This window comes from Blennius ocellaris (assembly GCF_963422515.1).
Source record: "Blennius ocellaris genome assembly, chromosome: 21".
Lineage (NCBI taxonomy): Eukaryota > Metazoa > Chordata > Actinopteri > Blenniiformes > Blenniidae > Blennius > Blennius ocellaris.
Genome location: NC_137670.1, coordinates 67,977 through 82,500, shown reverse-complemented (window position 1 = coordinate 82,500; position 14,524 = coordinate 67,977). Strand labels below are relative to the sequence as shown.

The following is a 14,524-nucleotide window of genomic DNA, read 5'->3' as shown; positions in this document are numbered from 1 at the left end:
CCCTCTCCCTCTGCTCAGGCCCGCCCCTCCCCTCTGCTCAGCCCCGCCCCTCTCCCTCCATCTCACAGTTTTGACATCATAATACGGCGCCGTTATATCAGCAGCGGTGAGCCACGGATGTTTGTTGATTTTCCAGCAGGAGCGTCGTCCTGCCGTCACAAATTCACCGTGTTGCAGCAGCTTGGCTGCTTTGTTTCACATCAAGGTGAAGAAATAGACGGAGATGTGGATTACTTCAGTTTTTGTATTTGGACTTCAGAAATATTTCCTCATTCACCATGTGAAAGCGGAGGAGCTTCCTTGTTTGCTCGGGGGACCCTGTTTTCAAAACTCCCATGTTAGAAGACTTTGGAACTCTACAGTGTAATAATAAAATGTTATAAACAGTCTCTACCAAACAAATACACACGGAAGCTACATACAGCAGCACTACTGCCGTTCTTACTACTATAAAACACAACAGGTTTATAGAACTTTAGAAGTGTATATATGTGAAATGCGAGTCCTTCGGCGCCATGTCCTACTACCCCTCTGTTTAAAGTGTGCATCTGTAAATGCTCTGTTTAGAGGGGTGAATAGCCCTTCACCTCTGCACAGTAGTGACATGGGACACCCCCCCTCCCCCTCCCCCAGGTCTGGAGCCAGAGATCCAGAAGCTCATCTCGAAACACAAACAGGAGCTGAAGAAGCTGCGGGCGCTTCACGAAGCGGAGCTGCTGCAGGCGGACCAACGTGCGGCGCAGCGCTTCATCCATCAGTGTGAGGAGCTTCGGCAGCAGCTGCAGAGGGAGAAGGAGGAGCAGTGTCAGAGAGAGAGGGAGCTGGCCAAGCAGAGGTGAGACCCTGATACTGACTCTGACTCTGACCCTGACAGAGAGAGAGGGAGCTGGCCAAGCAGAGGTGAGACCCTGATCCTGACTCTGACTCTGACTCTGACAGAGAGAGAGGGAGCTGGCCAAGCAGAGGTGAGACCCTGATCCTGACTCTGACTCTGACCCTGACAGAGAGAGAGGGAGCTGGCCAAGCAGAGGTGAGACCCTGATCCTGACTCTGACTCTGACCCTGACAGAGAGAGAGGGAGCTGGCCAAGCAGAGGTGAGACCCTGATCCTGACTCTGACTCTGACCCTGACAGAGAGAGAGGGAGCTGGCCAAGCAGAGGTGAGACCCTGATCCTGACTCTGACTCTGACCCTGACAGAGAGAGAGGGAGCTGGCCAAGCAGAGGTGAGACCCTGATCCTGACTCTGACTCTGACCCTGACAGAGAGAGAGGGAGCTGGCCAAGCAGAGGTGAGACCCTGATCCTGACTCTGACTCTGACTCTGACAGAGAGAGAGGGAGCTGGCCAAGCAGAGGTGAGACCCTGACTCTGACTCTGACCCTGACTCTGACTCTGACCCTGACAGAGAGAGAGGGAGCTGGCCAAGCAGAGGTGAGACCCTGATCCTGACTCTGACTCTGACTCTGACTCTGACAGAGAGAGAGGGAGCTGGCCAAGCAGAGGTGAGACCCTGATCCTGACTCTGACTCTGACTCTGACTCTGACAGAGAGAGAGGGAGCTGGCCAAGCAGAGGTGAGACCCTGACTCTGACTCTGACCCTGACTCTGACTCTGACCCTGACAGAGAGAGAGGGGGCTGGCCAAGCAGAGGTGAGACCCTGACCCTGACTCTGACTCTGACTCTGACTCTGACCCTGACAGAGAGAGCGGGAGCTGGCCAAGCAGAGGTGAGACCCTGATCCTGACTCTGACTCTGACTCTGACTCTGACTCTGACTCTGACAGAGAGAGAGGGAGCTGGCCAAGCATAGGTGAGACCCTGACTCTGACTCTGACTCTGACCCTGACAGAGAGAGAGGGAGCTGGCCAAGCAGAGGTGAGACCCTGACCCTGACCCTGACTCTGACTCTGACCCTGACAGAGAGAGAGGGAGCTGGCCAAGCAGAGGTGAGACCCTGATCCTGACTCTGACTCTGACTCTGACTCTGACTCTGACTCTGACAGAGAGAGAGGGAGCTGGCCAAGCAGAGGTGAGACCCTGACCCTGACTCTGACTCTGACTCTGACCCTGACAGAGAGAGAGGGAGCTGGCCAAGCAGAGGTGAGACCCTGACCCTGACTCTGACTCTGACCCTGACTCTGACTCTGACTCTGACCCTGACAGAGAGAGAGGGAGCTGGCCAAGCAGAGGTGAGACCCTGATCCTGACTCTGACTCTGACTCTGACTGACCCTGACAGAGAGAGAGGGAGCTGGCCAAGCAGAGGTGAGACCCTGACTCTGACTCTGACTCTGACTCTGACCCTGACAGAGAGAGAGGGAGCTGGCCAAGCAGAGGTGAGACCCTGATCCTGACTCTGACTCTGACAGAGAGAGAGGGAGCTGGCCAAGCAGAGGTGAGACCCTGACCCTGACCCTGACTCTGACTCTGACTCTGACTCTGACTCTGACTCTGACTCTGACTCTGACTCTGACTCTGACTCTGACCCTGACCCTGACAGAGAGAGAGGGAGCTGGCCAAGCAGAGGTGAGACCCTGACCCTGAGCCAACCTTCAGTAGAGACTGTCAGCCTCCCTGACTGAAGACTGAAAGATCCACCCCCCCATTCTCCTGCATGAAGCTCCAGAGGGCAGCACTCTAACAACTAACTCATCATCTGTACCAACTGTTCTTTGAAATATTGGACATTTCCTGATGATGTCTTTTTGAATGCACCAGTAAATATAATGGAAGAAAAAGCAGCAAACATCAACATTACATCTGTGGATTTCTTAACATCTTCGCATTGCGCTCAACTGTTCACGTCTTCTGTGGTTGTGTCAGATATGAGAAGCAGCTGCAGGAGGAGGAGTTGTCCCTGCAGCAGCAGAGAAGGCGTCTCTACAAGGATGTGTCTGATGAGAAGGACAAGCTGGCTCAGCTGGCTGCAAGGTGAGGTCAAAGGTCATCTGAAGGGGCTCTTCTCGGTGGTCACATGGTGCAAAGCAAGGAAATCTACTCAAATATGAGACCTGCGCTTTCTGATGTAGTTATAGGAAACTGAGCTACCTGAGGGCACTTGTTTGGGAAGGGATTGTACCATGTGATGTTGGAATGTGTCTGGTTACCTCAATGTAAAACCAATGGCATGAGTAGTGAAAATGTGTGCATGTGATTAAAAGAATAGATAATACAAATTAAAATGGTATCCTGCCTCTGGTCAAAATTTGTTCCATGGAAGAAAAGGCACTGTTATTTGAGAGTGCATATTCCAAAACAGGAAGTCTTCCACGTCATCTAAATATCTGCTATACTGCAGCTCCAGTTTAAAGCACATTCATCACACCAAGTGCACGCAAAGTACATTTAAGTTACACATGTAAATTAATAAAAAAATCTCTGTTAGAGAATTGAAAATATGTAACTTATTGGCTGCAAACTGGCAGATCAGAAGGTTTAAGCATGAATTAACTCTGTGGTCACTCACGCCAGTAACATAGTAATGACTTGCTGTTAGAGAATCGTGGTTGTTGGACCCCTGACCCCTAAATATCGACCATTGACCCCTGACCCCTAACCACTGACCGCAGCAGCTTCTGTAATTAAAGTCAGCTATGAAATATAATAATCGAGAATACAGAAACTATTTCTCCAGTATACTCAAGAAGAAAATGAATTGCTCACAAAAGTACCAATACTTGAGCTGGGGTCTATAATTCTGGTCCTGCCGGGTCCAGTTCTGTCCCAGCAGAATGTCATGAGGATCCTTTTTGGTGTTTTTTTACAAGCTTGACGATGACATCATCATCACCAGATTGAGGTGTGTTGACGCTGAGAGACCTAAAACGTGGTTTGAGCACTCCTGAATTGGGGTATTTGTTTACATGAATACAGTATTGTGAATACTTTGTGTGGCAGGCAGCGCGCTGAGCTGGAGGATCTGCGGCGGCAGCTGGAGCAGAACAGTTCTCTGGCTGGACGAGCTCTCCGAGACCAGCTGGACCAGAGCCGGCAGGAGCAGGAGAGGAGGCACCAGGTGAGGAGAGCATCATCGTCCTCACAATCATCGTCATCATCATCATCAGATTTTAATCTGTGTGTGTGTGTGTGTGTGTGTGTGTGTGTGTGTGTGTGTGTGTGTGTGTGTGTGTGTGTGTGTGTGTGTGTGTGTGTGTGTGTGTGTGTGTGTGTGTGTGTGTGTGTGTGTGTGTGTGTGTGTGTGTGTGTGTGTGTGTGTGTGTATAGGTAGAAATGAAGGTGCTACAGGAGCGGCTGGACATTGAAAAACAGACATGGGAAGAAAACTACAAGAAGAAACAGGTTGGTTTGTTTAAATCTTCAGACTTTGTCTGGGTTTGATTTATTTCCTGATCTTCACCAAATAATTGATTGATTGATTGATTGATTGTTACTTTATTGTCCAGGTACAGGTACAGGTACAGGTACAACGAAATTGCATTCACATAGAAAGTTTTGGGGAAAGAAGGACACATGAGGTGAGGAGAGGAGGGAAAAAGGCAGATTAAAGACTGTGTTCTGAGGAGCACAGGCTGTAATTGGGAAAAAAACCCACCTCGGGCACGTTTAGCATCAACACAGACAGGTTACAACATTTCTCGAGACAGCATTTGGGATACATGAAGGGTAGTTCTGCAGTCCGCCACTAGGAGAAGGTTTTTTCAGGCGCGACGCCTTCACCAGGCACGCAGCCGCCCTCTCCAGTGGCCTCTGCTGGTGGTTGGGGGTAGGGGCACAGCGAAAGCGGTGAATGTCCTGGCTTCCAGAGGCAAGAATGTCCGGGGAGGGAGGGTGGGAGGAGGGGTAGTAAGGGGTGAGGGGGTGGGGGCAGAGCCTTGATTCACACGCGCATCCAGGAGATATGAAGACAAAACACAGCTTTGGCAGCTGTGTGTCTGGGAGCCAAATCTTGATTATCTTTGTTTTCGTTCAGGTTCAGCTTTTCAGCGCGCCTTGAACTGGATCCGTAGCTCCGATACCCGTTGCCGGTAACCGAGGTGACGGTTTCTGACGGGTTTATGGCGGATCACCGGGCGCCCTATGCTGCGGCTGAGAACGTGTGTTAGCTGGCTAACGTTAGCAACAGCTACCGCCAAGTCCGTCGGGGGGAACGTTGTCAAAAACTGTGTGGAGAGGCTGCAGTGCGGAGGGGTACCCGTTCTTAATACTGAAGAACATTTAGAATTTTGGGGTTTTAATACCACTTTTGCTCTTTTCTCTTCCTGTAAAACTGTCAAATACATGGAGACTCATCGTGGACACGAGGGTGTGTCTGGGGGGGGGGGGGGGGGGGGGTCTGTACCTGAAGAGTAGGAGAGAGGACAGTCGGGGGCATCAGGACATGTTAGGGTTAGGGTTAGGTTTATGGCCTAACCCTAACCCTAACCCTTCAGCATATGAACTAGAGAAATGACTGGTGCACAGAAACCTGGTTAGGGTTAGGGTTAGGTTTATGGACTAACCCTTCAGCATATGAACTAGAGAAATGACTGGTGTACATAAACCTGAGCAAGAAGCTTCACAGTGATTGGTTGGTTTTCAGCTCTCCGTCCTCTCCTCATATAGAACCTTGGTAAAGCCTCATCACAGCTCCTCCTCTGTGAAGACAAACGTCGACCACGTCCCTGTGTGGTTTTCAGCACCGTCGGTTTCAACAGTTAGGGTTGGGGAAATCCTGTGGCCTGACTGAACGTGTTTGTAGGAAGCATGGCTGCTGAGCCGCGAGCGTGAGCTGAAGGAGGAACTGTGGCGGAAACGTGACAAAGAGATTGAGCTCGCCATCTGGGCCCTGGAGGAGGAGAGCAGCAAGGACCAAGAGGAGAGCGAGAGGGCGGCAGACTGTAGGTGAGGAAACGCAGTGGAGCAGCACACAGGAACCACCCCGACCCCAACTTAACCCTAACCTGAACAGGAAACACCCCTAACCCTAACTTAACCCTAGCCCTACCAGGAACCATCCCTAACCCTAACAGGAACCACCCCTAACCCTAACTTAACCCTAGCCCTACCAGGAACCACCCCTAACCCTAACAGGAACCACCCCTAACCCTAACAGGAACCACCCCTAACCTTAACTTAACCCTATCCCTAACAGCAACCAACAGGAACTACCCCAACCCTAACTTAACCCTAACCCTAACAGGAGCCACCTCTAACCCTAACTTAACCCTAACAGGAACCACCCCTAGCCCTAACTTAACCCTAGCCCTACCAGGAACCACCCCTAACCCTAACAGGAACCACCCCTAACCCTAACTTAACCCTAACCCTACCAGGAACAACCCCTAACCCTAACAGGAACCACCCCTAACCCTAACTTAACCCTACCCCTAACAGGAACCACCCCTAACCTTAACTTAACCCTATCCCTAACAGCAACCAACAGGAACTACCCCAACCCTAACTTAACCCTAACCCTAACAGGAGCCACCTCTAACCCTAACTTAACCCTAACAGGAACCACCCCTAACCCCTAACTTAACCCTATCCCTAACAGGAACCACCCCTAACCCTAACTTAACCCTAACCTTAACAGGAACCACCCCTAACCCTAACTTAACTCTAACCCTAACAGGAACCACCCCTTACCTTAACTTAACCCTATCCCTAACAGGAACCACCCCTAACCTTAACTTAACCCTAACCCTAACAGGAACCACCCCTAACCTTAACTTAACCCTATCCCTAACAGGAACCAACAGGAACTACCCCTAACCCTAACTTAACCTTAACAGGAACCACTCCTAACCCTAACTTAACTCTAGCCCTAACAGGAACCACCCCTTACCTTAACTTAACCCTATCCCTAACAGGAACCAACAGGAACTACCCCTAACCCTAGCTTAACCCTAACCCTAACAGGAACCACCCCTAACCCTAACTTAACCCTAACCTTAACAGGAACCACCCCTAACCCTAACTTAACCCTAACCTGAACAGGAACCACCCTAACCCTAACTTAACTCTAACCCTAACAGGAACCACCCCTAACCCTAACTTAACTCTAACCCTAACAGGAACCACCCCTAACTCTAACTTAACCCTAACCCTAACAGGAACCACCCCTAACCTTAACTTAACCCTATCCCTAACAGGAACAAACAGGAACTACCCCTAACCCTAACTTAGCCCTAACCTTAACAGGAACCACCTAACCCTAACCCTAACCTTAACAGGAACCACCCCTAACCCTAACTTAACCCTATCCCTAACAGGAACCACCCATAACCCTAACTTAACCCTAACCTTAACAGGAACCACCCCTAACCCTAACCCACACGTTCTCACTGCTGCAGAAATTCAGAAAAAAAACTTAAGTCAACATCCTGTTTTATTGAAAACCATTCAAAGTCATTGTGTAAGGGGAGGTGAAGGGGAGGTGAGGGTGGAGTAAGAAGGGGAGGTGAGGTGAGGGTGGAGTAAGAAGCCTGGAGTCTAAAAAACCTTCCAGATGTGTTTGTACTCAAGCTCTTTGATGTGCAGTTTCTCTCTTTGCCTGTGTGGCAGAGCGACGCTTCTCTACCGAGTTGCTGCCTGAGATCAAAGAGACTTAAAGGGCGGCCATTGATGCTGATCATCTTTAAATTACGTACATTTGACAAGAACAGTGTAGATTCTACACTGTAGAATCTACACTGCAGCTCAACAACCGTGGACGTTCGCTCTTCATGCAGCTTCCCACTCTGCTTTTAAGATGTAAACCCCTCCCATGGGTGTGGTTTGAGTTAAATCAACAATCATCAAGAAATACAAATAAATATTCACATCCTCTTGAAAAGGATACTGGATTTTTCTAATAAAATTAACAGTGTTTTTCAAAGGATATTGATAATTAATCAAAATAACTGATCACATGATCTGCAACCGCGTGCTTGTGCGCTACATAATCCTGGAGTTAACCCTGCTCCGCCTTATCTCCACCTTATCTCCGCCTTATCTCCACCATATCTCCGCCTTATCTCTGAGGTGTCATTTCAGTGGTAAACTACATGTGTGAGGATGTGTGAAAGGTTGCAGGTGAAACCCAGCAGTCAGGTGGGGAGCCCTGGCTGACTGGTACAAGTTGGGAAGAGAGACATGAACTGATTGAATGACTGGATACACATTTTTTATTTATTTTTTAAATTAACACAATGAGCAAAATGTGACATTAACATAGCAAGAGGTTTGAGTTATATATGCATACAAAAGTCGGCTTTTCACATCAGTCATTTCAGGAATACAAAAAAAAGAAAAAATACAGAAAGAGAGAAAGAAATTCTATAATTCAATTTACAGATTAAATTCAATACAGGGTTCTTTGGTCTTAACAGCTTTGGAACTTGATGCGAAATACGGAGGTGTGTGTGTGTGTGTGTGTGTGTGTGTGTGTGTGTGTGTGTGTGTGTGTGTGTGTGTGTGTGTGTGTGTGTGTTGTGTGTGTGTGTGTGTGTGTGTGTGTGTGTGTGTGTGTGTGTGTGTGTGTGTGTGTGTGCGTGTGAGCGTGTGTGCGTGTGAGCGTGTGAGTGGCTCTGTCAAAACCATGCTGACTGTGTTAAAAGTTGGGAAGAGAGACATGAGGAAGATGCTCTATAATCTGGATTAGAGGAAGATGCTCTATAATCTGGATTAGAGGAGGAAGATGCTCTATAATCTGGATGATCTCTTCTTGATAAAGCACCTGAGATAAGCTACTAACATCCTCACAGCTCTTAGAAAAAGAAGCTACTTGTGATGTAAACATGTTAATGCTGCTGTCCAGTAATTGGCTGTGAAACAAGCTAATGTAATTTACTATGTTGCTGGTAGGAGGACTGAGTAAGTTCTGGAATAATAAAGCTCCTCCTCAGTAAACAGGAGTTTAGTTAAACAGTAAATGTGGAAAACTATCTGATGCTAAAACTTGACTTACAGGTGGGATAAAATAACAGCAGCTCTAAAAGTGTTCAACAACAAACAAGCTAAGCAAAGCTTCTCACCAGTTCCTTGGAAAGTCGTCCTGTTCTATTCCCAGTGGTTAAAACCAGCGTGACCCTGGTGAGGACCACCTGTGTCTTTCAGGATGAAGCGGCAGAGGGAGAAGTACGAGGTGGAGCTGAGGGAGCTGGAGCGCTCTGAGAGGACGGCGGTGGAGAAACATCAGGAGCTGAGGAGGCAGCAGGTGGAGACGGAGGGAGAGCTGCTCAGGCTGCAGGCCACAGTCCGACAGAAGGAGCAGGAGATGGAGGAGGTCACGCAGGTGAAAAACCAACCTCACACACAGACAAGTTGAGATTTCACACAGCTTCTCTTGGACACCTTACCAACGTCCTCCATTTGTCTTCCAGGCCAGAGACAAGCTGGCAGACGAGCGCCGTGGCCTGGCCGAGGTGATAAGGCAGGAGTTTGCAGACCGGCTGGTGGCGACTGAGGAGGAGAACCGCCGGCTGAAGGTGGAGGTGTCGGAGGTGCGAGCCCGGCTAAGGCTGGAGGTGGAGAGGCTGACCCGGGACAAGGAGGAGGAGCTGGCTGAAGTCCACCAAAGGTAAGAGCACCAAGGGGATCTGAAAAGCGTCCCACCATCTGGTTCCACACTAACGGTCACACACACTCGGACTAGGGTGGTCCGTACCAGCCCTGCTTGGACCGTAATGTTGGATGTAAACATGTTAATGTCGGGTGTAAACATGTTGATGTTATTTGTGAACACAAAAAAACCCTCTTCATCCATGTCTGTTTTCCAGAGTGAAGTCTGCCATCTTGAAGAAGGAGGAGATTGTGAGCACCCTGCAGAAGCAGCACCAGGTGACCCCACCCCCCCTCCCAACACCCCCCACCCAAGAGTGAGACAGTCCCAGATGACGGACAGCTCCAGTAAACACACACTTGTCATCTGATAGGCTGCTGTGAAAAGGGCGGACCACCTGGAGGCCTTGTGGGAGCAGCAGAAGAAGCAGCTGTTGGAGAAGTGACGATGCCGGACCCCCCCCCCCCCCACCACCACCACCACACACACACACACACACACACACACACACACACACACACACACACACTCCCTCTCGCCTCCCCCATCTCTTGAGGATTGTTTTTTTCTCCTCCAGCAAGACTGAACCTGTGAAACTTCAGGTGGTTGAACAAGTGACTGAAACTTGTCCTACCTCATGTAAAACGTCCTGAGTGGGACGACTCATGGCCCCCCAGGCATGAAGGAACGTGGGACGACTCACGGCCCCCCAGGCATGAAGGAACGTGGGACGACTCACGGCCCCCCAGGCATGAAGGAACGTGGGACGACTCATGGCCCCCCAGGCATGAAGGAACGTGGGACGACTCACGGCCCCCCAGGCATGAAGGAACGTGGGACGACTCATGGCCCCCCAGGCATGAAGGAACGTGGGATGACTCACGGCCGCCCAGGCACGAAGGAACGTGTTGTAGGAACGTCTGCATGTCGGACCAGACGTCTCTCTGTTTCACTGGTTGGGAGTAATTGTACCCCCCCCCCACCCCCGCAGCGCCAGGAGCAGGAATGTTTGCCCACAGAGCTGCCGCACAGCCAAATGCTTCCAGATGTTCAGATGTGGACTCTGGGGGGGGGTTCTGTTCTGAACTGGGGGGCCTACAGCCAGGACCTCAAGCATGAGCTCTTATTCAGCCTGAATCTATTCGCTCTCTTGCTGTGTCGAGTCATGTCCCGCCTGCAGGCTCACACTAGTTATAAAATTCCCCCCCCCACCCACTCCGCGCCACCCGCTCTCATCACATGTTTTGTGGGCCTTCAGCCAAAATGACCCCTGACGCTGGCTCCAGGCCAAATTTAGAAAGCATGAGGGACCTCTGTTCGGAAGAAAGAATGGAAAGAGCAGAGGGCTAGAAGGAAGAGGAGAAAGAGAAATGGAAAGAGCAGAGGACTGGAAGGAAGAGGAGAAAGAGAAATGGAAAGAGCAGAGGACTGGAAGGAAGAGGAGAAAGAGAAATGGAAAGAGCAGAGAGATGGAAGGGAGAGGAGAAAGAGAAATGAGAGGTTGAGGTCAGATGATTGCAGCGCTGCTCTGGAGGTTTGAGAACGTCAGGAAGGGAAGGAAGAGGAGGAGCGGGGGAATGTTTAGAGGATGAGAGAAGCTGAAGGGCAATAGTTATTAAAACCCTAGTAAACTCCACCGCCTCCTCCCTGTACAGCGCAGCGTCGTCAGCAGAAAGCTTGTGCCTGGTGACAAATGACTGAATCCATTTTAAACATGAATTTTTCTAACTCATTGCTTACATAGTGTTGAACATATTTATGTATATCACAACTGAAAATATCCCATTCTGTAGTTATTTTATATCACACTGTAGTGATCCGTCCTTGTTTAGCTTGTATTTCCACTGAATGATTGATTTGTTGAGATAAAAAGGGCTGTCATCTACACTCGTATCCACTTGCTTCACATTCGGACCAACAAAAAGTTTGATCTGAATTCTGAACTCAGCAGACGGAGGTTAAACTCTCATTTTAATTAAATGAAGCATCATTTTTGTCTCCTCATTAACCTTTAAATCTTGTGGACTGACGCTGGTTCAGTTCCTTTAGGGTTATTTCGACGGAGTTTAAAGTGAAGTAAATCGACTTTGAGCAACACCACCTTTGACCATTACGTGGCAGTAGTGAGTAACCCAGTTTTATCTTGCAGTGTTTTAGTGAGTAATTACTGTGTTCTGCAGTCTCTGTTGCATTTTAGACGCTGCAGCTAGCTGGTTAGCATGCTAACTTCAGTGCCTAACAATAAAATGACCCCTTTTCTTTTCTCAGCTTCCGTTAAAATGTTTCAAACTAAAACAAGCACAAACTACCTTCAACGTCTCCTCAAGCTCATTTAGCCACTTGTTGGCAACGGCCTGTTTTCCTGACTTTCAGTCATCCAAAGAACCAAACAACCAATAAAACGAGCTTGGGCCTCAAACTCAATTAGTTTCCATTACATTAGATTATATTACATTAGATTGCATTACATTAGATGAGATCAACCTTTTTTAGTCCCACCCCCACCCCCACCCCCTGGACACAGAATGGCTTTGTGGATTAGATTTCAGTCGGAGCAGTCCATAGCTTGAGTCGGGGGGGGGGGGGGGGCAGGAGAAACTGAACCCGGAGGTAAGTATTGAGGACCAGCACCATGTGAGAACCCGTCTCGGTCACATGAGCCCACATCACAACAGATTGATTCTTCTTCCTCGGTTTCTTTCTATCATCCTGCAGCAGGAAACTGAAACAGTCCAGCAGTTTTGGTCCCAGTGAGACTGACTGACATTTGAAGATGGTCTGAAGAGAGCAGGCCAGGTTTTCTCTGACATGGAAGTCGTCGGAGACTTTCTCTCTGTTGACATGAAGGAACAAGGAGTTTTGTTCCATGTTTGATTTAGTTGTCGTTTGTCAAACTTCAGAGCCGAGGACGAGGAACTTTGTTAGAAGAGAGTTTAGCAGCTCAACCACTGACTCCGTGAAATAGTTTTTAGTGCCATATATTTATCTTTTTCCTATAAAGGAGCTTCTTCCAGAACTGACTGAGATTTTCATGAACTAATTGTGCTTGTTTTATATTTCTGTGAAAAGAGAGTATGCGAAGCCTCCGCCAGCTCAGGTTTTAGCTGATGTGTGAAGAAGCTCTGCGTCTCTGTATATGCAGCACAATGGAGAAGGAAATCAAATATTCCTATTGGCTGCCGAATGAGGACACCCCCCCCCCTCCCCAAGAGACAAATGGAGGGAATTCAATGTGAAAAATACTCCAATGATTATAATTGAATCATTATTCTGCACAGATGGAACAATAACGCCAGAAGAAATTTTCATTTTGATATGAGCTTTAATGAATTAAAGATTTAAATTAATGCCACTGAATACTCGAGGATGGCAGTGTGACACATGCCATGTGTGTGTGTGGTGGGGGGGTCATTCCAGCCGCTCTGCATGCTTTCGTTACTGTCGAGCACCTGAACACACCGCTTCCCTCCTGTTGACTTTTGGTTCTGATGCTTGTTCGTTTGTAAAAGAAGAATTTAAAAAAACAGGCTGCTTCAGACAATTGTTTGTTTGTTCCCGTCCCTCTTATCATCCTGTGATATCTCAGGATTCCACACCAACAGCCACAAAGGATTTATGGAGTTTTTAATTCTCCAATTGTCAAAAAGTAAACTGCCGTTTGTTTCCTATGAATGAAACCAGACGTGTTCTTGGCCTTTATGGAGATGAGCTAAAACCTCCCTCGGGATGTTTCCGCCTATACATCTGGAATAATCTGTCCTAAGCTGATCCACTTCTCCTCTTTCTTTCCCTCCCTCCCACTTCCTCTGGACGGCGCTAGCAACCACCACTGTGTACTCAGACGTGTCTGTTCTCTCGGGGTGTAATTCCTTCCTTTTCACAGAGGAAACCTAACCGGAGTGTGGAGCGCCAAAACGAATAAAGAAATTGAATAATATGTAATATCAGTCCAATTTACCAAAACTAAATACATTTAAACAATAAATAAGGCAAAAATGTATATACATGGAGGTAGCCTCACCAAAAGTACAAAAATAAATTTACATTAGTAATAACTGAGTCAAAAAAAGAATTAATGTGACACATTTACAAGTAAGTGGGAAGGTACTGAACTCCAAACTGCCTGGGTGAATGAGTGAGAGAGTGAGTGGTTGGTGGTGGTCAGACTAGCAGCCTCTCCTCCGTCAGTCTGCTCCACAGCAGCTGTAGCTACAGACGTAGTTTACATCATCTAATATGGAGTGGATGAACAATGCAATCTAAAGCGTCTGTGAGCATCTTGAAAAGCGCTGTATAAAATGGATGCATTATTAGTCAGCACCAATATGAGCTAACAGCTATTGTGCTAACAATGCTAACTTGGTTCACAAACAAATGTGGCGTTGGCGCATCTGCATGCCAATGTGAATCATGGGAATTTAGGGTTTACACTTCCAGTTCTGACTTGCATGAACACATCTTCAAAATTGGCTTTCAAAGAAAGTTTATAGTCAATTACTCAAAGATTTACAGTGTAATAAATCTGCATCAGTGTTTCACTGCTTAAAATGCTGATAGCAATTTTCATTAGCTTAGCTTATCTTACACAAGCTGTTCACTGCTGTTGTATTTTATTAAAGGTGACTTAATTGTGACTTCACAGCAGTATTGTGTGTTTGTTGGACTCCATGGGGGATGAAATATTTGTTCTTTATCTGAAGCTTCTCCCAAGTGGTAAATAACCTTCCCCGTTGTATTAAAGCACTATTGCTATAAACTCACAGACTCCACTTAAATATTGTTCAATCAAAAGTTTGCAGGTTTGATTCCCATCTCTGCCTAGCGACATGCCGAAGTGTCCTTGGGCAAGACACTGAACCCCAAACTGCTCCCAGTGGAGCAGTCTGTAGCCTCCAGCTGTAAGCCCCTCTCTCTCTCTCTCTCTCTCTCTCTCTCTCTCTCTCTCTCTCTCTCTCTCTCTCTCTCTCTCTCTCTCTCTCTCTCTCTCTCTCTCTCTCTCTCTCTCTCTCTCTCTCTCTCTCTCTCGTGTATACATAAATAATT

General features: G+C 48.1%; 1 protein-coding gene across 5 annotated transcripts in view; it reads left to right on the top strand.

Annotated features, from left to right (window-relative positions):
- cep131 (centrosomal protein 131) overlaps positions 1 to 11,940 on the top strand; it is a 46,153-nt gene extending 34,213 nt beyond the window's left edge. For 4 of the 5 annotated variants that reach the window (XM_080517601.1, XM_080517603.1, XM_080517602.1 and 1 more), the window contains 9 exons: positions 634 to 835; positions 2,824 to 2,931; positions 3,898 to 4,015; positions 4,225 to 4,299; positions 5,699 to 5,841; positions 9,037 to 9,214; positions 9,303 to 9,499; positions 9,699 to 9,759; positions 9,855 to 11,940. In XM_080517601.1, the coding sequence (XP_080373727.1) occupies positions 634 to 835; positions 2,824 to 2,931; positions 3,898 to 4,015; positions 4,225 to 4,299; positions 5,699 to 5,841; positions 9,037 to 9,214; positions 9,303 to 9,499; positions 9,699 to 9,759; positions 9,855 to 9,926 (1,154 nt within the window). In that variant the 3' untranslated portion in view covers positions 9,927 to 11,940. Of the gene's footprint in view, positions 1 to 633; positions 836 to 2,823; positions 2,932 to 3,897; positions 4,016 to 4,224; positions 4,300 to 5,698; positions 5,842 to 9,036; positions 9,215 to 9,302; positions 9,500 to 9,698; positions 9,760 to 9,854 lie in introns of those variants that run through there. The other variant, XM_080517604.1, reaches the window with a different exon arrangement.
- The last annotated feature ends 2,584 nt before the right edge of the window (positions 11,941 to 14,524 follow it).